Below are 25,486 nucleotides of genomic sequence, written 5' to 3'. Positions count from 1 at the left end.
TGGGCTGGCCCATAGTGCTAGTGCCAAATGGCCAGGTATATTTCTTGGTGCGTGTATTATATTTGTTTTAAGTTTGGATTGATGCTCCTTTGTTGAAAAAAAGTTGAAGCTCGATTTTTTTTCCATTATCAAAAAAGACCCATACCACATTTTATCCTCTCTAATGATCGATGCTACCTAGTATCTTTCTAGCTCTCCCTCAACTAGCTAGATTCCTAGTTCGATCCGCCAACAGACACACTGTACTTCAAGCGTTCTTCTTCATCACTGCGTCGTCTTCACCACCAGTGGACTCCTCACCTGATGGCTCCCATCAGACCAGACGATGGCGCCGAATGCGTAGCCGGCGGGCGGGGCAGGGTCCCTGACAGTGAAGTTGACGTCGAACTCCTTCTCCTCGCCGGCTTCCCTGAACACCAGCATCGCCGGCGTGACCGACACGTGCACCCCCTCGGGCTCCCTGACGACGGCGACCCTGTACGTCCCCGGCGGGCCGACGTTCTTGAGCCTGCGGCGGACCATGGTGGTGGTGCCGGGGCGCAGACCGTGGGCAGTGATGGACGGGTAGTTGAGGTCGTGGAGGCTCATGTGGGTGCTAGGGCACACGAAGGACCCCTTGTTGAAGTCCTCCATGGCCGTCGCGTTGTACCCGAGCGCGCAGAGGAAGTCGAGGTAGTCGACGATGGTCATGTCGTAGACGAGCCCCGGGTCCAGCGCGCGGCTCGGGAAGACGTGGCCGGCGCCGTAGCTGAACGGCGTCGCCGGAGCGTGGGACGAGTTCTGGATCGGCTTCCGCTCCACGTCCAGCTCCGTCGCTGCAGCCAGTTACCTTACCGTTAGATCGATCGAGAGGTGGTGGTGGTGGTCGGCTGGTCGCCATGGACGCCGGCGGCCGGCGTGAGCTTTTTTGCTTACCGCTTGTCATGATGGCCGACTTGATCGCGGAGGGGCTCCAGTCCGGGTGGAGGGTCTTGATGAGGCCAGCGATGCCGGAGACGTGCGGGCACGACATGGACGTGCCGGACAGCATGTTGAACGCCACGCGCCGCTTGTCGAATGACCTCTCTGTGGGCGACGTCGCGCCGCTCCACGCCGCGATCACGTTCACCCCCGGCGCCGTGATGTCTGGCTGCATGCGAACCAATGTAATAATATAATCATCCAGGGTGACACATGTGGCCGGCATCATCAACGCTCATATATGGTGATCGATCATGGACAACAAATTGATGACGATGTGTGGTTGCAGAACAACCCAAATGAAAAATCACCTTGAGGATCTCAGGGTTGACCGTGTTGGGCCCCTGAGATGAGAAAGCCGCCATGACCGGCACCGGCCTCATGCCCAAGATCGTCCTCCCCTTGACGACGAACCCGGTTGCAACCCTTAGCACAAACATTACACACGAGTCGTTTGTCAAAAGCAACATATGGTGAACATTTTCCTGCAGTAGAAAAGAAAAGTAACATGTTCGTAACAAGGAGAGATCAGTAGCCATTAGCCTATATACTTGGTGCTCTTGATGTACGCCCAGAGGGCGAGCCCGTTGGCGTAGGAGATGTGCACGGCCGGGAGCACGTGCGGGTCGGGGTAGATGTCGTCACCGGAGGCCTCGTCGTTGACGAGGATCATGGCGGCGCCACCGGCGTGGCGGACGGCCTCCCCCTTCAACACCCTCATGGCGATCCCTCTCAGGCACACCACGATCTTTCCCCTCACCTTCTCCGGGTCCAGGGACCCCATCAAGCACAACTCGCTGCACAAGCACCAACACGCATCCATCGTCCATGGTCAATCCATTGCATGCATGCATGCACACTGTGATTAGTACAGTGTCAGCCATGAGCTAAGCTTACGCGTCTTTCGGCTTGCTCCCCGGAGCTGTCGCTTCCTCGCCGGCGATGATCGGGTAGAAGCCTTCCCCGTGCAGCCACCTCTCCGACAGGCTCATGCCCTGAAAAACCCCAAGGCATGTGAAGGTGTGTATGGGGTATGGCAGAAGCTAGTAGCGAGCATGCAGGGTACCTCGACCCTGGTGTGGTTGAAGACGGCTAAGGCGGAGAACTCCCTGTCGACGGAGCTGGCGGCGACGGTGAGGATCCACGGCGCGACGTTGGTGACGGTGCCGAGGTCGGGGCCGTTGTTGCTGGCGGAGCAGACGACGGCGATGCCGGCCTTGACGGCGTGGAGCGATCCGATGGCGACGGCGTCGTAGAGGTAGTCGTTGGCGTCGCCGCCGACGGAGGCCGAGATGACGTGCACGCCGTCGGCGATGGCGGCCTCGAACGCCGAGAGCACGTCGGCGTCGAAGCACTCGCTGCCGTTGACGGGGCGGAAGCAGACGCGGTACGCCGCCACGCGCGCGCGCGGGGACCCGCCCCGCGCCGTGCCCACGCCGTACCCTAGCGCGCCCGCGCCGCGCACCGCGGCGCCGCCCGCCGTCGACAGCGTGTGCGTGCCGTGCCCGTTCTCGTCCCGGGGTGTATTGAGCGCGTCGTCGAGCGGGAGACGCGACGCCTCCGCCCACCCCTTGTTGAAGTAGCGCGCGCCGATGAGCTTGCTGTCGATCGGAAAAAGGCAAATCCATCACCATGGTCAACAGTATGTGCTCGTGTTTGTGAGCGTCTCTATAACGCAAAAAAATAAATAAAATGACGGCGATGTTTGAGGCCGAACTGCACACCAGACCTGTTGCATTGGAACGTCCTGTCGTGGTCGTTCTGGCAGATGCCCTTCCAGTCGTCTGGGATGGGCCCCATTTCGCCGTCGTCGAAGCTCTTGGACTCCGGCCAGACGCCTTTGACGAGCAGTACGTCGTGATGTAAGCGAGTTTGGCGATCGATGATGGTGAGAGTGATCGATGACGATGAGATGTGTACCTGAGTCGAGGTTGCCGATGATGGTGTCCTCGCCGTACCTGGCCTTCTCCCAGGCCGACCACTGCGGGACGTCGCCGGCCCTCTCGAGCCCCATGAACTCCCACGTCCTCGTCGTGTGCAGCTTGCGGCCCCTGTTGGGGAACACCGACACCACTCCGGGGTACCCTGAAATGCATTTCAGAGTAGAAAATATATATAGATCGTGCATGTTTGACAGATCATCATGCGAGAGGGTTCGATCGGCGGTGAGAGGCTCACTGGCGATCTCGGCGGCGTGGCGGGGCTCGAGGTTGGCGGCGAAGCCATTGATGTGCTTGGTGTACGAGTAGAAAATGGCCTCGCGCGCCTTCTCCCGGCTGCATTGTAAATCCACAGACGACACGGTTATATCTTGAACCTCAGGAAGACTACTGGAGGAGGAGCGGGGAGACGGGCGCTAGCTTACTCTCCAAGGACGGCGCCGAGGAGGTCGTAGTGCGAGTCGGCGGCCATCCGGGACGCCACCTCCGGCGACACGCCGTCGTCGCGCGGCGGATGTCCACCGAGGTACACGACGTACGACGACGGGTTCCCGGAGCCGGAAGCGAGCGCGGCCGCGGGGCTCTGCAGCAGCGAACAGCAGAGCAGGACGAGGAGGACGGCGGCAGTCGACGCCGTGGTGGTGTGACGGCGGCGACGCGTGGACTCGACAGACACAGACACGCTGGTGGTCTCCATGCCCGGCCGGCCCCCGCAACGACAGTGATCGAGGGGCGGGGAGGGGACGGATGGGTGCGGCGGCGGCGGCGGCGAGTCCAAAGAGGAGTGAGTGAGTGAGTGAGTGTTTGGCAGTGGTGATGAGCTCGTGCTGTGGTGTGCTATAAAAGGAGGTGTGGGAGAGGTGGCGAGCGGCCGGGATCGGAGTCGGAGAGGAGGAGGAATCCGTCTTGGCGGTTTCGGGCAGATCTGACGGGCATGCCATCAGTTTGCGGGGGCAATGCAATGCAGTGCACTGCAACCGTCGCCGCCCGTCGGTGCATGGCCGCATCTCGTCGCCGTGTCGTGCGACGGATGCGTTTTGCTGGACACGTTAGACGACTCCCCCTAGCTCGTGTCACAGTTTTTTTACTCGGCTCGTCAAGGCATGTAATGTACGTAAACTGGTCCAAAACCTCATGTTAGGCCCGGCCCATCTTAACATCATCCGACAAAGCCTAGCAGCGAATGAAATGGCTTGTTGGTTCCGTGTTCGTGCTCCCTCTATTTAACACGCCACGTGGAGTTGCAAGTAGCGACAGGTGGCGTTGCTTGAGTGAAGGCGAAAAAACGTGACCCAGCAAGGCACGAAGACAGCCATGACTTGGCAAAAAAAAAAAAAAAAAAAAAGAAGATGGTGACCCAGCAAGGCAGCCATGACTTGACAACCACATGGGCCTGGGTTACTTCCAAAATTTTTTGCAAAATAGGAATAGTAGCACTTTTGTTTGTATTTGATAAATATTGTCCAATTATAGACTAATTAGGCTTAAAAGATTCGTCTCGTCAATTTCGATCAAACTGTGCAATTAGTTTTTATTTTTCGTCTATATTTAATACTCCATTCATACGTCTAAAGAATCGATGTTGCAAAATTTTTTGGGAACTAAACAAGGCCCAGGCGCACACCGCCGGTCAGCTTGAAGAAATCTTTTAAATGTGTGTCAGTTGTCAAAGAAAAACCTTTTAAAACTGGGGGTGTGTAAGTGTGTCTATGTATACACTGTATACTTGTCAAAAGCGAGAGAAGCAGATTTCCAACCATCTCGAATGAGGCCTGGTTTATTATATCTGGTATCGTAGCATTTTTATTTGTTAAATTAATTAGACTAAAAAATTTATCTCATAAATTACAGATAAATTATATAACTAGTTATTTTTTATCTATATTTAATACTACATGCATTGATAAATTCCTTTTTTTTTGAAAATTATGTGATAATTATGAGAACCAATCCTACTACTTCGCGTCCCTTTTTTCAGATTTGACGAGCATCCGGAATAACTAGTGAATTAGAACTAAAATTTAATGTGATAAGAAATTTTAAAAAAAATAGATTTTAGGTGTAACTAAACAATGCCTGATTGTGCAAAAGTCAGAAGCTTACTCACGGCTTTTACGTCCTATGGTTCACGTTAACGTGTGACATCAGCAAGCAATGTGCCAGGCTTCTAGTTGTTCGGATTACTTGTCGGATACAGCCCACACTTGGTTCTCTAGTTTTCAGTCTCCAACGATATTTGTCTGATTATATCTAGGTGTCGTGCGTTCATCCTCAATAGTACATGTTTTTAGTAGCTCTATACTTTATATAACCGAGGCAAACTGAACAAGTTTCATCTTCAAAAAAATAAAAAAAGAAATAATAAATAACATATAGGTTTGTTATTAGCTACTACACCTACCTTCCATCCTAAAAGAAAGCAATTTTAATTCCATCGTAAATCAAACTTAAATTTCTAGAAATGGGTACTAATACGATATGAGTATATGACACAAATGAATACATACGAAAACGTATTCCGTGAAAAGAAAAATGAACTAATGATTCTTATTTGGGATCGCATCTATCGATATTCATTTATAAAATTCAATTAAACTTTAGAAGGTTTGATTAAGAGCAAAATTAGAATCGTATTTTTGGGATCAAAACTTTAGAAGGCTTTTAATGCAGCTCGCAACTGACTTTCTCTGCCAGTGGATAATAATACTGATACACCACTCCCCAAGCACAGCAAACGTGTTGAGCTACTGGTGATCGCGACAAGCTGTGCCTTTTACCAAGGCCTTGTTTACTTACCAAATTTTTTGCAAAATTGCTACAGTATGTCTTTCGTTTGTACGTGACAAATATTGTCCAATCATAGACTAACTAGACTCAAAAGATTCGTCTCGTTAATTTCGACCAAACTGTATAATTAGTTTTTATTTTCATCTATATTTAATACTCCATGCATACGTCTAAAGATTCGATGTGACGGGGAATCTGAAAAATTTTGCAAAAATTTTGGGAACTAAACAAGGCCCAAATCATCGTCTTCCCGTCTCCCGCGGCGAAGCTTCCTCCGTCGTGCGTCGTTTTCCCCGCAGCGGGGTCAGAGAGACTCGGCGGACAAGAAACCACCCCACCCACCTTCCGCCGCCGCAATACTCTACTGCATTGCATTGCCTCCGGCTTGAGCAATTGACTTGACCTCACTTCCCCGTGGGCTTTTCCTCCGATTATAGAAGTAATCTATCCGCTGCGGGGTGCGGTGTGATTGCCCCCTTCTCCCTCGCTTCATCCAGTGCGCTGCCCACCTCACTCCCGTCGTCCTCTTCCTCCTCCCGGACCTCGTCGCGGAGCGGAGCGGAGCGGAGGCGCGCGTTCCTGGACGCCACGGGAGTACGGGACAAGAGCGGAGGTGAGTGAGCCCGAGCCCGAGCCCCACGTGGATTGCTGATTCGGTGGTCGGATCTTGTGGAGTAGCCCCCTGGTTTTTCTTGTTACGAGGTCCCGATATCTCACGCCAGCAGTTTGTTTGTCCTCATCCAATCCACCCAACCTCCCTGGCCTGATCCCCTCCCCAGTGCCCACTTCTCTCATCCCCTCCGGCATCATCTCTTCTTCTTTCCTCTTGGCTACTAGGACGCCGAATTCTCGGTTGGCTTAGGCGGTTTGTGGATCAAATCGAGTCTGGTGAAGTGGTGAGTTCGTCCTGTGTTCGTTCCTAACTAGTTTTTTATTGCTCTTTATTATATGCCATGCCGAAATCGAATCTCGTCCAGTCGCCCTTCGATATCGTCAGTGTTTGTATAGGAACTAGCCCACGTTTTTTTTTTCAATCTTACAAAAAATGGTCGATACTCGATATCGGCCATGGAAAGTTCGGAAAAGAAAAAAATTTGACCATGGAAAAAGGTAAATGATGCTGTAGGGTACTCCTAGGAAGTATGCCCATTATTGGCAACGGAATCCCAGCCATGAATTAGGCAGCGTTTAAAATGTTTCTGGGTAAATACGTAAAGTTCCGTTGAAAATTCTTGAGAAAGATGTTTTTCCTAAATAAGCTACTGTGCTTTATTCCAGATACCTCTTTCTTTCTTTTTTGGCGAATCATTCCAGTTACTTTGGTATCAGAGTTCATTGATGTTTTTCTTCCCTTTATTATTTACCAGGAAGCTCATCTGGGTATTGGAGTCATCCAAAGGTACAAGCTGAGGAATGGGGCAAAAGGACTCCAAGCCTTCATATGGATATGGATACTCTTATGATTACGGCAGTACTTCGTCAGGATATAACTCGAGAAATACTGGAAATACGTCCTCCGGTTATAGCGCGAGGTATGCGCCTTCTTCAGAGAACAATGTACAGCCAGAAACAACCGCAAGGTTGCAGAGGAAGTATTCCAGGATTGGGGATGACTATCGTTCTTTGAGTCAGGTATGTCTTGATGGCAGTGGCATGGCCTCATCTTTTACTGGTTCTCTTGTCTACATTGTTACCTTTGGTTCGTGTTTCCACTAGCTTGGTAGAATGGAATTGTTCACTTTTTGGTTCAATCATCCTTTGTGAACTTTGGAAGGAACTATGTTTGTACGAATCTTTTTTCCAAAAATATTCCTACGAGGGCTGTATGTACTCTCTTTACTGCCATGTATTAAGTAATATGAAGATTGTATGCTTGTCACTGTATTCAATTTCATACTTTGCTTCAGTTCCTTCAGTGCTCATTGCTCAGTCAGATAGGACATCTATTACAGTCTTGTGCACTATCTCCTCTCTGAGTACTGTGAACCTGAGGTTCTAACTACACCAATTTTTCTATGGTTCTGTACTGTTGTAGGTGACTGAAGCTTTGGCACAAGCAGGTCTTGAATCTTCAAATCTTATCGTAGGCATTGATTTTACAAAGAGCAATGAATGGACAGGTTAGCAGATGACATTTCTCTTTTTTTTCACTTTATTAGATGCATACTTGTGCTTCTCTATGTCTACTGTGCTGCAACTGGTACTCATTACACTCTAAGCTACCAGACTATATTTCTTAATTTGCCTGGTTTTGGGGGGCAAACCTTCTTTTCAGATCTAGTTGCCTTTGCCTATATGAAAAAACTTGTGGTTTACTATTATTGAAGAAATCGGTTTACCTGTACTGCCAGTGACATGCTAACTTCTCTTCTATTGTTTAAAGGAAACCATGTTAGGGAAATGACTTTTTCAAAAGAAAAGGATAAGCTAACAATCAGTACTGTCTCACTGTAGAAAGGATGCCTCAACAAAACTCATGTTGCTTTGATCTGATAATTGTTGCTTTTATTTGTTGTTCAATCATAGCACTTTTCAGTTTAAACATGAAAAAAAAACAATTGTAGAATCATACTGCTCTTCAGTTTAAACATGCAAAAAAAAAAAGCTCCATGTTGGATCTAATACTTCTCGGTTTTCATTTAACTTACAAAAAAATTCTACGTTAGGTAAAATTTCCTTCAATCGTCGCTGCCTGCATGATATTGGAAACACTCCAAACCCATATGAGCAAGCTATATCTATTATTGGAAGGACACTTTCAGCATTTGATGAAGATAATTTGATTCCCTGCTTTGGATTTGGCGACGGTAATCATTTAGTTGCCCTTTTTGCCCTTTTCTGATGATCACTTGATGAGTTTTCAATAACATGTTTAAAGCACAGTGTTGATCTTGTGCTTCTGTTTTCTTCTGAGCAGCATCAACTCATGATCAGGAGGTATTCAGCTTTTACCCAGAGAACCGCCCATGCAACGGATTTGAAGAGGCGCTAGACAGATACAGAGAAATTGTTCCAACTCTTCGATTAGCAGGTTTGTTTAGTGAAGATTTATATAGATGGCTTTTCTCTCTCTTTTGTTTTTCTGAACCAAAACCAAGTTTGTTCTTTCATAAAAAAGAGAAAAGGAACAGAATTTCTATTTTACATCATATTATAAAAACTCGACCTGCGGGGGGTAAGAGTAAGACAGCCCCTGGGCATTGCATTAAGAAGAAGACCTTCTCACGCAGGTCGAGAAACCCCCCGAACCCCTGCCCCACCCATACAGAGCGGCAATTTTACATCAAATTATAACTAGCTATTTATTACATGGTACTAAAGCATGGCAGCTAAATTTTAGTTGTTTGTCAGGGAGAGAAGTTCATGCTAAAGTGTGTATAGTTGTAATTTTGTAACAGGTCCTACATCTTTCGCTCCAATAATTGAGACAGCAGTTGGAATTGTTGACAGCACTGGTGGTCAATATCATGTTCTTCTGATAATTGCAGATGGACAGGTTGGCAAACACATTATCATTTATTTTTGCCATTGTTTTAGTCACCTGTTATTTCTTATCATTAAGTGGTTGTCAGCAAAGCTCTTTTGTAGTGGAACATTTTGATTGACTATCCTTTTTTTCACTTGGATAAACCTTCTGGTTATAGGTCACCCGAAGCGTCGATACACAATCTGGACAATTAAGTCCACAGGAGCGGGCTACTATTGATGCAATAGTAAGAGCGAGGTACTGTATCTTATTGGGGCTTTGAAAATAATACCTTCACGTTGTACCTTGTCTACTGTCACAATAAGGCAAACACAGAATAACATCTATCGTTTGAAAAAACCAGCCAGTTCCCCTTGTCAATTGTTCTTGTTGGGGTTGGTGATGGACCATGGGACATGATGCACCAGTTTGATGACAATATACCTGCTCGGTCATTTGACAATTTCCAGGTGATAGTTCTACAGATTATTTCCAATATGCAACAAAATATTCTGGTTCAAAAATGAATAAGCATGGAAGAAATATTCATTTTATGCAGTTTGTGAATTTCACGGAGATTATGTCAAAGAGTGTAGCAGCTGACAGAAAGGAGGCAGAATTTGCATTGTCAGCACTGATGGAAATCCCTACACAGTACAAAGCAACACTTGATCTCCAACTCTTAGGGTATCTAATATAGCTTCTCCATTGGAACTTATATTTTGAGCTTTGGGCAACAATGTGCTATTTGATCACTTTATTTCTTTCTTTTTTTTTATACTGCTTCAGCCGCCGCCAAAGAATAACTCCAAGAATTGCTCTGCCACCACCAATAAGGAATGCTTATTCACGGTCTACTAGCTTTAGCCAACAGTCTGGTGTTTATTCACGATCAAGTAGCTTTGACCAACAGACAAGTGGTTTTCAACAACGTTCGGAGAGCTTGAAACAGCAGCAGCCTGCAGCCCCAAAGAGACCTGACACTGACACTTATGCATCAGAAAGAGCTTTAGAGGACAGAATTGTATGTATATCTTTCTTATTTTCACCATCTCCCTCCATTTCATGCCCAAATGCAAATCTAAATTGCAATACTGGAGATTTGATCTTTACCTGTGCTCTCACATCTTATTAGGATTATTTGTATGGGACCTTGCATTCTGTTGCTTTAACATCTACCGTGGATTATGATGTCTAGTATAATTTGATTATTTATCAGTTCATCTGTACCCTTTTATGGTCCATTGATCTACCAACCATAATAGTTGTAACTCGTAAGCTTTCTATTTTAGTTAAGTTGTTGGACATGTATATTTGCATTCTGCGGCCATAATAATGACTTCCAAATACTGAAACAAAGGGTATTCGGGGTTGAGTTTCTATCTACTGATGAAATATGTGCTACACGCCTACACCGTATGTTCTCTGTGCACTGCAAACTAAGACGCCTGACCCATTTTACCTGCAGCTGTGCCCCATCTGCATGTATAAATCGAAGGACCTTGCATTTGGATGTGGACATCAGGTGCGGGAACCTATATGAAATGTTTTTACTAGACATTTACTGTAGTGCATTCTAGGCTGCTAACAGACATGTGCATGCAGACTTGCTATGAATGCGGGAAGAATTTGGAGCGCTGCCCTCTATGCCAGCAGCACATAACCACAAGGATCAGGCTCTACTGATTTGAAACCTATGGATTGGAAAATGTTGGAACAGACTCCCTTGCAAAATGTTCAGAACCAGCTTTGTTGCTATTGTGCTTCATTTTGTAATTGGTATGTTAGTCTTACTGCACTGGCATATAAGAACGCCAATTAGTTATAGTGCTGGTGTCACTGTCTCAGTAGTTATGCCAAAAGAAAGCGCACCAGAAAATAATGTACATATTTCCCCTCCTTTTCCTTTGTGTCTTTTGTTGTTAAGTAAATAAGTTTAACAGCAGGAAAGTTCTGGATGAGATGATGAATATTGTGAAGCAAAAATATTGCCCATTTCTGAGCTCTGGAATCTGCATTTTGTATGCAAGAACCCCATGAATCAAAGCAAAGCTTCAGTAAGATGGTCACATCCATATATTGCACTTATCTTCCAGTAATACTACTGTACATTGGCGAGCTGCAAATAAGATCAACGTGTTTTTTTGGCTCAAATAGGAGCCGGACGAAGGGAAGAGATTTAGTTTAGTACACAAACACACATGTAGGACTGACACAGATAATTGAGCGCTGCTACGTGGGACACAAGGATTGGTTGGATTCCACTGGCGAGGCAGTGGCGCCTTAGTACTTGTACCCCTTGACGTACAAACTTTCAGAGGCGGCGGCGTCCCCGGCGCCGGAGCCGGTGTACTTGCCCAGCCCGGCCTCGGAGTTGGCCTTGCACCGGACGAGGAAGGTGGCCTGCGCGGCGGCGACGTTCTCCTTCTTGCCGAGCCACTTCTTGAGGGTGCTCTGCTGCAGCGCGCGGCCGAAGGAGAAGGACAGCGTCCAGGGCTTGAGCACCTCCAGCTTGTTCATGGCGTCCAGGTTCTGCGTCGCCTCCTCCTCGCTCTGCCCGCCCGACAGGAACACGACCCCGGGCACCGCCGGCGGCACGGTGCGCCGCAGCGCCGCCACCGTGTACTCCCCTATCACCTCCGCGCCAACCTGAAAAATATATGCATCGTCCATGAGAATGATAGGATGATCGGGCATATATAGACGACGCATCCATGAATGAATGATGGTAAATGAAAGATTGCAAGAAGAATGACGACGATCATATCGTCATGGCGGCGACATGCCTTGGGGCTATCGGAACCGGGGGTGACCATGTTGGTCTTGAGGAGCGTGCCCTCGAGGAGGACCTTGTGGTCGTTGAGCGACTTGTAGACGGCGGCGAGGACGCGCTCGGTGACGGCGGCGCAGGTCTTGATGTCGTGGCCGCCGTCGGTGAGGATCTCGGGCTCGACGATGGGCACGAGCCCGTACTCCTGGCAGATGAGCGCGTACCGCGCGAGGCCCTCGGCGTTCTGCCTGACGGCGAGCTCGGAGGGCTCCGCGGGGCCGACCTTGAGCACGGCGCGCCACTTGGCGAAGCGCGCGCCGGCCGCGTAGTACTTGGCGCAGCGCGCGCCCAGGGAGTCGAGGCCCTGCGCGGCGGTCTCGCCGTTGGTGCCCGCGATCTCGACGGTGCCCTTGTCCACCTTGATCCCCGGGACGGCGCCGGCGGCGCGGATCACGTCCACGAACGGCGTCCCGTCGGAGGTCTTCTGGTACAGCGTCTCCTCGAAGAGGATGACCCCGGAGAGGTAGTCGAACACGCCGGGCGCCGTGAAGAGCAGCTCGCGGAGCGCCTGCCGGTTCGACTCCACGTTCTCGAGGTTGATGCTGGACAGGCGCTTGCCGATGGTGCCCGTCGACTCGTCGGAGGCCAGGATGCCCTTGCCCGGCGTTGCCAGGTACTTGGCGGTCTTGATCAGCTCATCTGCGCGCGCACGCGTATCATATACTGTATGTATGTACACTTCAAGCAATAGATAGAAAGAATGGTGCATCTATATTCTTCCCCACTGTTCAACACTGCTTCCTAGTTCCTACTGTTCAACGCTGCTTCCTACTGTCCTATTCACAAAATACTTCACTTAATGAAAATCGTGCGTTCCCGTCTAGTATAATCAACTACAACTAGTTTGGATGGACTAAACTAAACTTTAGTCCATGTTTTAGATGCCAAATAAAAGGTCTAAACATGAATTAATTATGATCTTATAAAAACTAATAGAGAGGCTAATTGGTGAGTAGTTTCATCAAAAATGCTAATTGATCATCAGAACTCATTAGAAAAAAAAAGATTTTTCAATTAGTCTATGTGTTGCCTATTATCCAACAATAGACTAAACTTTAGTCCGCCAAACCGGCCCTAGTTTCTTTTATATAGAACTTCAATTCAAAAATGCGTCTTCACTTATAGTACAAACAGCTATATCGGCAGACGAAACTGTGTTTTTCAACCTAAAGATGACTTGTTTCAAACACAAGAATTCAACAGGAATTTTCAGTATAATTTCTTAGAAACAGCCCAGAAATTTGTTAAAAACTCAGCTTTAAGTGTACCGGCACGACGCAAACGGCTACACAAAACAGATTCTTACATGCAAAAATAATCTTCAAGACTGAAGCATCACCAAGGTGTGACTTTTATAACAAAAGGGCGTACAGTACAAAAGTATATTCAGTGCGAGCAAGAACCTGTGTATTTCCCCACAAAGGCAGACATGGTGACCCTTTTCAGAAGTGGATGTGGATCAAGGGAGCAGGAGCAAAATCCAAACGCGTGTGGCCGCCGGGCACTAGAGCAGCGCCTTTTCCAGTGGCCTACCCTTTATAAAACCAAAAACCGTCCACACAGGCCTGAGAGGATATACGTGATTCATGGCCGCATGGGCCCTTGGAATCCCCATCACCCGTTCCCGGATAGGGGAGCCGCACTGCGCCACCCAAATTCAAATTCTGATGAAAATCGTGCGAACAATTTCTTTTTTCTTTACAGTGAAAGAAACAAGACGGGAAACTAAACACGTGGTGGCGATGTGGACTTTATCCCAGCAGGAGAATGTAGGGACAGGATCAGTTTATAGCATGAGAACATGAAGCATACATGTAATTCGCTCCTCTGCCATGAATGAGCATAGATTGTGGCCCAGTGTTTGGTGACATATTCTGTACAATGTAATTTTAGACTAAGCTGTTGTGGCACCAATAATCCAATATGCAGGCAACTGAATACTACATTCTTTTTTTCTCCTGACTAGTGCTGGCAGGGTCCAGCAACATCCTTTCCTCAAAATCATCAAGTTACCAAATAGCTGAGTTCAGTGCTTTCAAAATGGCATCAAACTTCTGGAAGTAATGAAGCTGCACAATTTATGAAGACAACGCCACAAAGGTGTGCTAGATCATTGACTAGAAATTCTGCAATCAGCACAGGAAAGAAGCAGTCCTGCAGAAGCAAAAAGATTACAGTCATCTAAATGAGTAAAAACAGATGGCATCAGAACTGGAAAGGAAAAAAATTGTTGTATGGTTATACTTAATATATATATAAAATGATTTGCCATGCCATGCAAAAAGCATCCCGTCTAGAGTTCCCAGATGACCTAATCGCAGATTATTGTCTTTAAGTGTTGCGCCCTTTTTCACAGGAAAATTCAAATTTCATGTTAACTTTCTTGACAGCTGTTCAAGTCTATCCTAACAACAAAGGTTTTGGTATCGGAGGAGCATTCATAGATGTAATATGATAAGAGAAATTTGAAGACTGCCATTATAATTTTACTAAATTGGGTAAGTTACATGCAAATATCTTGACAGACACTGGCACACTGCCTGCAGTCACTGTTATCAAACTCTAAGTCAATATGAACAAAAGTCAAAAGTGTAACAGGATGAAATAGATGGTGAAAGCAACTAACAGGTGAACTTATCGCCCAAAGCATCTCAACACTGAGGACACAAGGGCGGATGATAGAAACTTCATTCCAGCAGATCCACCAGGGAAGTATGAGATGGCATAATATGCTAGAGCAAGGACCTGAAAAAAGTACAAGAAAAGTTTCTTAGTTCAATAAATCATCACAGGGTGTCAGGCTCACAACTACAGTCACCAGAAAGCAGAAACTAAGAAAGCTCCACACTGAGTATAAGAGTTCTATGGTTTATTCAAAGAATAAAGGTTTCTCTTCAAAGTTAGTTCCTACCAGCTAGCAGGAAGAACAGAGGACGATCCTACTACTACTACTTATGCTGAAAGGGGTGAAGGTGCCTATCGCATAAGAAAGCCTAATAGCATTGTGCAAGAGGATTGCAGAGTGCAAAAGGATGTTATCACCTGAAGCACGGAGAAGAAAACAGAAAGTATGTAGCTATGAAGCACCATTGACACATAGATGGTAGCAACCATGCTCCCGACAAATCCCACGGTGAAAGGTAGTCTCTGTGAAATAAGGAAATCAATTCCAGGAAATTTAGCACAAATGTGTGGTTCTTGACAGAAGATTGAAAGATCAGCATATGAACTCATGATATAAGTCATCAACTAACAATGCATCCACAAACATGGTACACCAAGAGTCAGCAAGTGATCTTGTAAATTGTGGAAGCAGGTTATAAGATAAAGCTAATAGATGCATATTACGCTCCAAAATCACATCAAGGTAAATTAAGTACAAGGATAAATTCACTACGGTTGCATGTTAATATAACAGAAACTTAGTACCATGCGTGCTAATATCTCTTAACTTAAAACAAAGCACACTCAGGACCTGTATAGAGAATGCCTTTGCCAAATCAAGTATGAGGTACAATCATTGTCAATGCATCTACAAGGTTGGCTTTCTGTTAAGGTTGGGTAAGTCTACTCACAGGCTAGGGACCGTGTTTCTGTAAACCACCATAACTGTTCTACAATTGGACAAAGACTTGATAGTTTATCAAATTATCAATACACCAAGGATATGATATGTTATGATACCAAAGAAACTTGGTCATGTGAATTCCATTTTACAATACAATGATCTCTGGAAAGGTACCTAAATGGTACTTTTACAAGAAATGTCAGTGGCGTATTAGATATTGCCCCCTTTTTTCTTCTTTTCGAGATCATTACATGCCAATTCTTTTAACAAGACAAAATTAGTGTAGGTTATGCCACACAAAATTCCGCATAACTGCTAGCGCTAAGATAAGAAGACCGGGTGAATCTACCAGCATGCTAGGGTATGAATAATTCAAGGATATGAATACGTAGCAATAAAAACTTGATGAGATAGCTATAAATAGTATTTCTGCAAGAAAATTTAGTGCCTGATTGGTTGATAGCCAAAATTTGGCTGACAAAATCGAGGCAAGCTAAGTTTTTGGTTGCCATGGTTTGCTTCCAAAACTTGACAGCATCATACATTTGGCTTTGCTTGCCAAATCTTTGGTGAGGCAAATTATGGTAGCAAAACTTCATCATGAGACAAATGAATGACAAGAATAATAGTATGCCCAGTTCAATGAAATAAAAGTTAACAAGACAAATATAGTACAGACAATGTCACGGAGAACTACATATAATTCATAGTGAGAAGTCAAAGCTTATGAGAGTATGAGACGAAAAGGTTTGCAATTCTTTTAACAAGAATAATAATATGCTCAGTTCATTGTGTATTTCTTTTAACAAGAGAAAAGTAGTGTAGGCTATGCCACACGGAATTCCGCATAACTGGTCGCTAAGATAAGAAGATCGGGTGAGTCTACCAGCATGCTAGGGCTGGTGTTTCTTTTCATGATCATAACAGTTTGACAATTGTGCACAAACTTCATAGTTGATCAAATTATAAATAATTCAAGGATATGAATACGTTGCAATACAAACTTGATGAGATAGCTATAAATAGTATTTGTGCATGAAAATTTAGGGCGTGATTGGTTGATAGCCAAAATTTGGCTGACAAAATCAAGGCAAGCTAAAGTTTTTGGTTGCCATGGTTTGCTTCAAAAACTTGACAACATCACACATTTGGCTTACTAAATGTTTGGCAAAAAAATTGCCCAGTTGCCAAATCTTTGGTGAGGCAAATTTTGGTAGCACACCTTCATCATGAGACTAATGAATGACAAGAATAATAGTATGCCCAGTTCAAATGAAATAAAAGTTAACAGGAAAAATATAGTACAGACTGTCACAGAGAACTTCATATAATTCGTAGTTAGAAGTCAAAGCTTATGAGGGTATGAGACGAAAATGTTTCCAATACAAAATATGGTATACCTCTTTGGAAATCATATGATACAGCTGATTCTTAGGCCCTTTCAGCGCAAAGAATGATCCGATTATGAAGGCACATCCCACCGTGAAACATATTGCAAACTTTTGTGGCATTATCACCATGACTGGAAGAAATATCGTGAATGCGATGAAAACTAGGAACACACCACTAGCAAGAAACAGACCGAAATACATGAGAGATTTGCCAGATGGAACACTGCTTGTTGTGGACTTAAAGCTGCCAGGCAACCCTTTAACACCTTTTGAGACCCTGTACAGATAAGAATAGCAGAACACATTAGTTGGAAACAAAAAAAATAAAGTTCAAAGCAAATGTCTTTATGAAGGTTAAATAGAAAGAGGCTAGCCCAAGACCATTTTTTATGCATATTCCTTTACTTTACCCTTTATATTGGCATTTTGCTGTTTCCCAGCCTAACAAGACAAGTAAACCGAATGCCAGATGTGCTCAAATGTTTAAGCAGCTCAACATGAATCTTCACGAAATATTTGTCAAAACACAAATTCCTACAGTGGCATTGGCTAAAACCATGAATGCACATTCCCTAAAGAAATTCACTCTCGCTGGTTCAAGAACCCCACTTGCAATTGGAGATTACCATGGGAAAGGCGGAAAGCAAAACAGATGTTGGCCAAGATTCCTTCAGAGCCCAACAGGAACTTGTCATGCACCTTGTCTATGCTATCTCGAGCTCTGGAGCGGCAAACTATTCGTGCTCTCCTCTCGATTTCGGTCTAACGAACTCAAATCAAACCCATACGTCACATTCCGCGCAGAGATGATCTGATAACTGCCTACGATCCCTTCAACTTTGCAGTGCAGCTGCAAGCAGAACTAAGCTAGCTCTGATCCTATGGCGCAGGGCCTAGGAGAATACTCGGCGCTACCCTAGCGGTGAGAAGAGAGAGGAGGGAAGAAGAGCCTGGGGTTTACGTACACGCCGAAGGTGCCGGCGACGCGGTCGTTTGCGGAGCGGACGGCCGCCTCGATGTCGATCCCGAAGCCATCGCCCGCGTCCTCGGCGGAGCGGGCGGCAGCGTACGAGTTCCACTCCGCGAGCAGCGACGGCTGGGACGAGGACGCCGCCGACGAGGAGGAGGGCCCGGAGCCGGAGGAGAACCACGCCTGCATGTTGGGCCCACAGCACCAGACGGAGCGAGGCTGGAGAAAGGAGATGCGGGGCTTGTGTGAGCCGATGTAGGCTGGCAGTGGGTATCCGCCGGCCGCGGGCCGAATCCTGATCTTTTATTAACTAATTAAGGTTATTTTGTGAAACTTTTATAGTTTAATTTTTGTTTTGTGCTCAATAATTTTTGCAAAAAATTATGGTAATTTACTCATATCAGTGTGACACTACCGTTGTTGTGTTCAGGATGAAGATGAAGAACATCAAGGCTTTGTTTAGTTCATCCAAAAACCAAAACTTTTCAAGATTTATTGTTACATCAAATCTTGCGGCACATTCATAAAGCATTAAATATAGACAAAAATAAAAACTAATTGCACGGTTTGTCTGTAAATCGCAAGATGAGTCTTTTGAACCTACTTAGTCCATGGTTGGACAACATTTTGCCAAATAAACAAAAATGGTACAGTACCCAAAACCAAAAAAAAATCAAAACTAAACAAGACCCAACTCTAAAAGAAATTGCAAGCTACGTGTAAGCTCAAAACTATAAAAGTTTTATAGTCCCTCTGCCCTACGTACATGATTTAGATGTCGTTTTAGATAAGATTTGGGTTAAATATTGGGAATATAAATCAGCAATAATTTTTAAGTTATTTAGTTTGCAAATGTGAAAAATTTTTGAATAGATTTGTCTTGAAAAATACTTTTATAAAAGTATACATATATCATTTTTATAAATATTTTTATAAAAAATAAGAGATCAAAGTTGTGTTTTGGAGAGAGTGTCGATGTCCTAAACGATGTCTAAATCCTATATGGAAGTGTACTAAGCTAATGTAATCCTATTATGGTGCTAGCGCTATGGAAACAAACACAGCTAGACAAAACTTATGTAATCCAATTCATTTTATTTGATTTTTAGAAACATAATTATATTACTTTATATATAAATATATCATTTATATTGATGGTTCTATACAATGTGACAATCATGTTCATCTTATTTATATTCAACTATTTTGTATCAACAAGGGTATATAGAAATCATATTGCATGAAAGCATTAAGTAAAACAGATTGACCATTGTACAAAGTTATTTGTTTATTTATGTGTGCGAGGTGAAAAAGGACTGACCATTGTACAAGTTGTCTATTTCGGCATGTGTGTGAGGTGAAAAAACTTATTATACAAGTGTATGTGGTTTGTACATGCCCTAAGTTGCTAGCATGTGCTAATAGTTAGCTTGCTAAAATTAGAAACATAGGTCTTGTTTAGTTGTACTTAAAATCTAAAAAAAAATTCAAGATTCACCGTCGAATCTTGCGGCTAATGCATGGAGCATTAATATATGGATAAAAAATAACTAATTGCACAGTTTATCTATAATTTACGAGATGAATCTTTTAAGTCTAGTTAGTCTACGGTTGGACAATAATTGACAAATCTCTACTCCAAAAAAGAGTCATTAGGACCTGTCTACTACTAGCATGGTGAAGCCGACCACCACATGCCTCTCTATAAATTTTTTACGCTGTAGCTAAAATGAATTGCAAGTTGGGCCTACAAGATGTTTGACCATTTTCTTTCATTTGACTATGCCTAAACTCGAATGGAAACCATAATGCACACGAGACATTTTTTCATATGATAACTGCAAAATACTCAATCCATCCCAAATTATAAGATGTTTGACTTTTTAACACTAAGTTTAGTCACTCGTCATATTTTAAAACTGTGTAAAATATCACTTCTTTTATCGTGGCTTGGTTTATTAATAAAAGTTCTTTAGAAATAACTTAAATTTGACTATGTTTACATAAATTTTTTGAACAAGAGGAGTTGTCAAAGATCAAAAAGTGAAATGTCTTATAATTTTGGATGGAGAGAGTATGAAGGATGATTTGGATTTTAACACCCGTAGCAATGCACGGACATGGTCCTAGTATATAAAAAAATTTAACTACGTTGTGTCTACTCTAAAAAAAGTCACGAGGACCTGTCTACCACTAGCATGGTGAAGCCGACCATCTCATGCCTCTCTGTAAATTTTTGGCGCTTAGCTAAAGTGAACTGCAAGTTAGGCCTACAAGATGTTTGACAATTTTCTTTCATTTACCTATGCTTGAACTCGAAGGATACCATAATGCACACAAGATATTTTTTCATATAATAACTACAAAATACTCAATCCATCCTAAATTATAAAATGTTTGACTTTTTTGACACTAAATTTAGCCAATCGTCTTATTTAAAACTTTGTACAAAATATTACTTTTTTATCGTGGCTTGGTTTATTAATAAAAGTTCTTCAGAAATAAATTAAATTTGACTATGTTTATATAACTTTTTTGAAGGAGTGATCAAAGATCAAAAAAGTAAAACATCTTATAATTTTAAATGGAGAGAGTATGAAAAATAATTTGGATTTTAACACGGGCCCGTAGCAACCACGAACATGGTCATAATACAAATAAAAGTGTTAAAAGTACCCAAAAAATTTTCACCGACGGAACTAAAAAAGGCCATAGCTAACGAGTGGTTTAGGGCAGTCCCAACCAGACTACTATAGCTCTCTCTCCCACAAAAACTATAGGATAGTTTTCATACTTTCCATGTCATATAGACACTACCATAAAAAACTATATTCTTAATAAATTGTTTCTCAAAAATTTTTTCAACAAATCCACATCTTCAGTCTTCTATCATCTACCTATCACATATCTTTCTATCTTATTTCTCATATAAATATAGTTTATTGTATAAAAAACAAATTCCTATCTCCTCCTTAATTCTAGTCACATAACCATTTTTGCTTACTTAGCATTCTAATTAATGTCTATATCAACCTCTGGTTATTCCACTGGAACTGCTCTTCCAAGCCTATATCATTGGAGTCCGATGCAAGAATTTGGCGCTTTACATCAGAGTTTTTTTTTTCCTGTGAACTTATTTCCCCAAATCTCAGTATTGTGATGCAACATTTTTCACAAATGTACAGTGATAACCTCACAACACATGGGTGGATTTTCAGCAACATTAGGCCTTGTTTGGATGTTGTCGGATTCACTTTAAATCCATGTGTGTTGGTATGGATTGGAGTGGAATTTAGTTCAAGTTCCACTCCAATCCACCTTAATACATGTGGATTGGTGTGAATCCGACTACATCCAAACAAGGCCTTAGCAATTCCTTCACCCACGCCAAATTTTGACGACGCAATACAATTGTCTGTCTGCAGCACAAAATAGACAACTGAATATACAGGTTCCGTCTTTTCACTGTAAGGCATGTTTGCCCACAAGTGTGCGCTCAAAATCCAGATGCTGCACCAACTTCGTCATCAGGAACAACTGAATATGTAGGTAAAGAGTTTCACCATCAATTAGAATTGGCACTAGAACAGATGGATATGGCAAAACCTGAAGAACATAATACTGACATAACCCAATTTATTAGTAGAAATATGTTTATTAGCCCATCTGAAATATTCCATTACAAAACACTAACATATCATGCTATGATACATAAGAAGCTAGGCTGGTATGCAGCTTGTATTTGTGGTTCTGAATTCTGACGGTCTTCCTAGGACGACCCTCATGACTGTACCAGAGTTCCGAGATATCCACAGAATCTGAATCCAAGATGATCATGCCAATGCCTGTAATATACAATGTATAAGTCTCCTTTTTTTTATAGGCAATGTATAAGTCTTCTAATGATGACTGATTGGGGCCACACGGCCTATGGCGATGGAGAAACTGCAGATCTTAGTAATCTGTAAAATAATTTATGTCATGGGGACTTGACACCTTGAGCTACTTGTGAGCTGTTTTGTTGTTAAACAACTAATTCTAAAGAGTGAAACAAGACTATGGACCTGACTCAGATCAAAAGATGGAGAAGTACCTATAATTACATAGCCATTTCTGCTTGTAGAGCTGCCAGCTCGTCATCTTCAGCTTTGCTACTCTGGGCAGATGGCCTAGTGGACTGCTGAGCAGTAGGTACACGCACTGGAGCTGTGGACGGAGCTGTTGTGGTAGGTGCAAGCAGCTCTGCCTCCAACTCCTCCCCCTCCAGATCGGCAAGTTCAGCTTCCAGTTCATCCTATTCAAAACAGAAAAGGTTAAGCAGAAACACGCATGTGTGCCCATAGGTAGGTAGGGAGGGAGGGAGGGAGCGAGACCTCATCAAAATCAGCTGCTGCTCCCATAGGCGCTGACAACAGATCCTGAATTTGTCTCATGTTCTCCATATTGTCATTGATTTCATCCATGGTTTTATCAACATCGTCAATATTTCTGTAAAAGCATTAAAGCAACATGATTTTTCTTTAAATTAAGAGGAAAAAATATAGCATACCCAGAAATCAGGAAGTAGAAGTGATCGTTTCTGATATATATTAGACTCGCCACCATAGGTGTGTGCTAAAATACTACAGACCCCAAAGTATGCAAGAATAAACACTTATGAATCTATCATGCATGCTAGATTTTACTGAAGTTTGTTACGATGAAAAGGATATGAATAGAAAAGGCAGTCACATATTATGACATTTCCAGATATGCAACCTAATTCAACAAACTTATCAAGGTTTAAATGGGCATAATCATTTCTGCTGTGTGAACTCTTTCTAAGACTTCTGCTAAGTATATTCTATCGCAAGTCCAACAACTTCTATTTTCATATGCAAGTTAAATTACTAGACAAGTTTTTGTTGCATCATTTCAGTAAAGAATCAGTGCAATAGTTGAAAACCTCTGAAATAAAAATAAGATGATACAGGGTTCAGAGAGTGGGATTAAGTTTCTCAGATTGATGTAAACGATTGGCAATTTATCTCGAAGACATAAAAGAATTAGATACATTTGTAAAAATCCAAGAAAAACTCAAAAGCATGATAACTGATTCTAAAGGCATAGTATCGTGTGATATTACATACGTTGATTTATGCATAGCTTTCATTGCCGATGCTCCAGTTCTCAATGCATCCACGGTCTCTGTTGTAGCTTTTGCGGCTTCCAGCATAATCATCTATAGAAGGAAAAGGTAAGTGAAGTAAATCTAATAAGCACGATAAGGCCCAGATGAAAACCAAACTAAAAGATTATTTGTGTCTCCACCTGATCATGTATCCTGAGCTGGAAATTTCCAAGCTGCTCAATCTGTTGCTCGTATAGCCTCTTCCTCTTCAAGCACTGTATTGCGGCTACAATGCGAATCCAAAGCAATTAAGTCATTCTTCCCACTAAAACTCATTATGCACAGAAGAAAGAAAACTCATCATCTCTGATGAGTAGAATCTGCACCTCAATGACTTAATAAAAAAGTGTGCATGTGTTTGTTCTTTGATATAGTTACAGTTAGGAGGAGCAGCGGAACACCATAGAATTGCAAGATGTAATCAGGAACACTGTAGGATGGAATTCAACAGAAACATGTTTGGAGTTTTCAAAAAATGGAGTCCTCTAGTGCATGTCATCAGTAACACAATATTCAATGGGAATAGATGCAAAATTGTGGAACTAAAGTTTGAAAATGGAACACAGAGCAAGACATCTCCATGTCAGTGACAATTACCATCTATATTCAGCAAAAAGACAGACCACTGAAAATCTTGCAGAACATTCTTCAAGAGGTCATCACTAGCAGTAGCAAACTAGGAATACAAGCACTAATGATGCAAAACAGGGAAACTAAAATCAATATGGTAATCATAATACTATCATTGCATTTAAGTGGTTACACAACATCATTGCAATACTTCTCTAAAGAACATCATTGCAATACCGCCCACCCCCACCCCACACAAAAAAAGGTGGGGGACTCCAGAGAGAAGGTTAAATTCTTGGAATTGGCAAACTGCTACACTGTACCTCTTTTATTCTTGGCTTTGGTAAAATTCTTGGCCTTCTCGACCTCAAGATTGGCCTTTTTCACTAGTAAGTTTTCCTTCTTTTCCAACATTTCAAGTGTCTGTAAGCATATTAAGAAAGTTAGTTCTACAGATTCCGACTACAAGAACAGTCATAAAGTCTTTACATAGGTACACAAGATTTATGAAAGAAAGTCCTTATTCTGGAAGAGTGAAAGTGACACTAAAACCTACAAATTGTATAAGTAGCATAGAATACTGAGGGCATTTGGTTTTATAGTAAACAGGTTTGCACAATCATCTGCTGTTTGGATTTAATCTTTCTATACATTGAATAATTCAGAGAGTCATCAATCTGTTTATCCCTGAAATAGCAGCAACATCATCTTTTTAAAAATAGAAATAGCAGCAGCTGTTACAATAAAAAAAAAGACCTTAGCTCTCCCTCCCCATATCATTTTATTCAGTACATAGAACAGAGGTAAGAAAAGCTAGCCATCTTCTCTTAATGTAATATACCTTGCCCACCATCACCCCAGTGGGATTACACCTGACAGCTGGGTTTCGATTGCAATAAAAGCTGCTACAGGTTCCAATTAGAGAAAAGCTACAGCTAATCTGACCCGCATCCGAATGCATATAATTTACACATCACCTAATTAGCCTTTAGTCTTATTAACTAGTAGACCATAGCGGAAACACATGAGCTCCCCGATGTAACTTTATCTAACACGGGCAGGGATATCAGCCGATCTGTTTCACCTCGTTGAGCTTGTCGAGCGAGGCCAGCGCGGTGGCCTGGCTCTGCGCCTTGGACTTCCCGAACACCCTGCCGAACACGCCCGACATCGCCGCTTCTCCCCTTGCCACCTACCAATTTATTCACCACGACCGCGACCCAAACGAATCTGCGCGAGAACACAGGGGATAAAGGCCAACTATTAGGTCGAATATTTATCGGGGCGATCGGCCTGACAGACATCGGATACCTGCGTGGGATGGGATCGAGGGAGCTTCCTCGCTTCCCCGTTGTAACTCGCGATCTCCGCTACGCCGGCCGGTGGGGATCGTGATGTCCGCCGTGCGGTGGGTTCTTACGGGGGAAAGGGAAGCGGGACGCGGAGTCGTTGCCTTTGCTTTTACCCGGCCGGAGAAGGAAGATAGTCAGTCATCAGGCGGACGTCAGCGACTCGGGGTCGGGGGTGGTGTGCGCGTGCGCGTGGCACACAAAAGTAGGGCCGACAGCCCGCGCTGGTGTCTGGCTATTCGAAGGGCCAGGCCAAGTCTGGGCCTGTCTGTGTTCCTAGTCGGGCCAAGTCTGTGGAAATCGCGAGGCTCGAAATACTACAGAACAAAGTCTATTTTTCCTCACTTAACTTTCACAAAAGTCCATTTTTACTCTCTCAACTTCAAAACCACAAATCACCTCTCTCTCAATTTTTCAAACCATGTATTTTATTTTTCTAAAGCGGTTTTGAAAGCGATTTTGCTATAGTGGACGATGGTTTTGCT

The 25,486-nt window shown here is 43.7% G+C and overlaps 5 protein-coding genes across 8 annotated transcripts; 1 reads left to right on the top strand and 4 right to left on the bottom strand.

The window, feature by feature from the left end:
- Positions 95-3,693, bottom strand: LOC8082276 (subtilisin-like protease SBT5.3). Of its 2 annotated transcripts, XM_002437221.2 has the most exons (10): positions 3,326-3,693; positions 3,139-3,236; positions 2,881-3,045; positions 2,690-2,798; positions 2,027-2,561; positions 1,858-1,955; positions 1,512-1,757; positions 1,272-1,386; positions 916-1,129; positions 95-815 (listed from the first exon to the last, which is right to left on the bottom strand). In XM_002437221.2, the coding sequence occupies exons 1-10, from the start codon at positions 3,595-3,597 to the stop codon at positions 265-267; spliced, it is 2,403 nt and encodes an 800-aa protein (XP_002437266.1). In that variant the 5' UTR covers positions 3,598-3,693; the 3' UTR covers positions 95-264. The 2 variants fall into 2 exon arrangements, with proteins under 2 accessions (XP_002437266.1, XP_021306062.1); XM_021450387.1 differs by having other exon boundaries at positions 2,881-3,236.
- On the top strand, positions 5,947-11,164 carry LOC110431341 (E3 ubiquitin-protein ligase RGLG2-like). 2 transcript variants are annotated; one of them, XM_021450388.1, is made up of 12 exons: positions 5,947-6,300; positions 7,055-7,319; positions 7,723-7,807; positions 8,354-8,494; positions 8,605-8,718; positions 9,086-9,183; positions 9,332-9,411; positions 9,518-9,623; positions 9,713-9,840; positions 9,943-10,177; positions 10,622-10,678; positions 10,759-11,164. In XM_021450388.1, the coding sequence occupies exons 2-12, from the start codon at positions 7,101-7,103 to the stop codon at positions 10,837-10,839; spliced, it is 1,344 nt and encodes a 447-aa protein (XP_021306063.1). In that variant the 5' UTR covers positions 5,947-6,300; positions 7,055-7,100; the 3' UTR covers positions 10,840-11,164. The 2 variants fall into 2 exon arrangements, with proteins under 2 accessions (XP_021306063.1, XP_021306064.1); XM_021450389.1 differs by having other exon boundaries at positions 5,969-6,583.
- LOC8082275 (fructose-bisphosphate aldolase 5, cytosolic) lies at positions 11,207-13,537 on the bottom strand. Its single transcript, XM_002437220.2, has 3 exons — positions 13,387-13,537; positions 11,940-12,622; positions 11,207-11,802 (listed from the first exon to the last, which is right to left on the bottom strand). The coding sequence occupies exons 1-3, from the start codon at positions 13,412-13,414 to the stop codon at positions 11,437-11,439; spliced, it is 1,077 nt and encodes a 358-aa protein (XP_002437265.1). The 5' UTR covers positions 13,415-13,537; the 3' UTR covers positions 11,207-11,436.
- LOC8082274 (protein transport protein SFT2) lies at positions 13,705-18,187 on the bottom strand. Its single transcript, XM_002437219.2, has 5 exons — positions 17,908-18,187; positions 16,952-17,219; positions 15,026-15,130; positions 14,610-14,728; positions 13,705-14,137 (listed from the first exon to the last, which is right to left on the bottom strand). Exons 1-4 carry the CDS (start codon positions 18,099-18,101, stop codon positions 14,618-14,620), a joined length of 678 nt encoding a protein of 225 aa, XP_002437264.1. The 5' UTR covers positions 18,102-18,187; the 3' UTR covers positions 13,705-14,137; positions 14,610-14,617.
- Positions 21,510-25,172, bottom strand: LOC8065087 (vacuolar protein sorting-associated protein 32 homolog 2). 2 transcript variants are annotated; one of them, XM_021450390.1, is made up of 8 exons: positions 24,964-25,172; positions 24,737-24,882; positions 23,976-24,075; positions 23,223-23,308; positions 23,042-23,133; positions 22,286-22,400; positions 22,006-22,206; positions 21,510-21,874 (listed from the first exon to the last, which is right to left on the bottom strand). In XM_021450390.1, exons 2-7 carry the CDS (start codon positions 24,821-24,823, stop codon positions 22,012-22,014), a joined length of 675 nt encoding a protein of 224 aa, XP_021306065.1. In that variant the 5' UTR covers positions 24,824-24,882; positions 24,964-25,172; the 3' UTR covers positions 21,510-21,874; positions 22,006-22,011. The 2 variants fall into 2 exon arrangements, with proteins under 2 accessions (XP_021306065.1, XP_002437263.1); XM_002437218.2 differs by having other exon boundaries at positions 21,510-21,757; positions 24,964-25,170.

This window comes from Sorghum bicolor, chromosome 10 (genome assembly GCF_000003195.3).
Source record: "Sorghum bicolor cultivar BTx623 chromosome 10, Sorghum_bicolor_NCBIv3, whole genome shotgun sequence".
Lineage (NCBI taxonomy): Eukaryota > Viridiplantae > Streptophyta > Magnoliopsida > Poales > Poaceae > Sorghum > Sorghum bicolor.
Note: the sequence above shows the minus strand (reverse complement) of the source record. Positions and strands in the feature narration are given on the sequence as shown.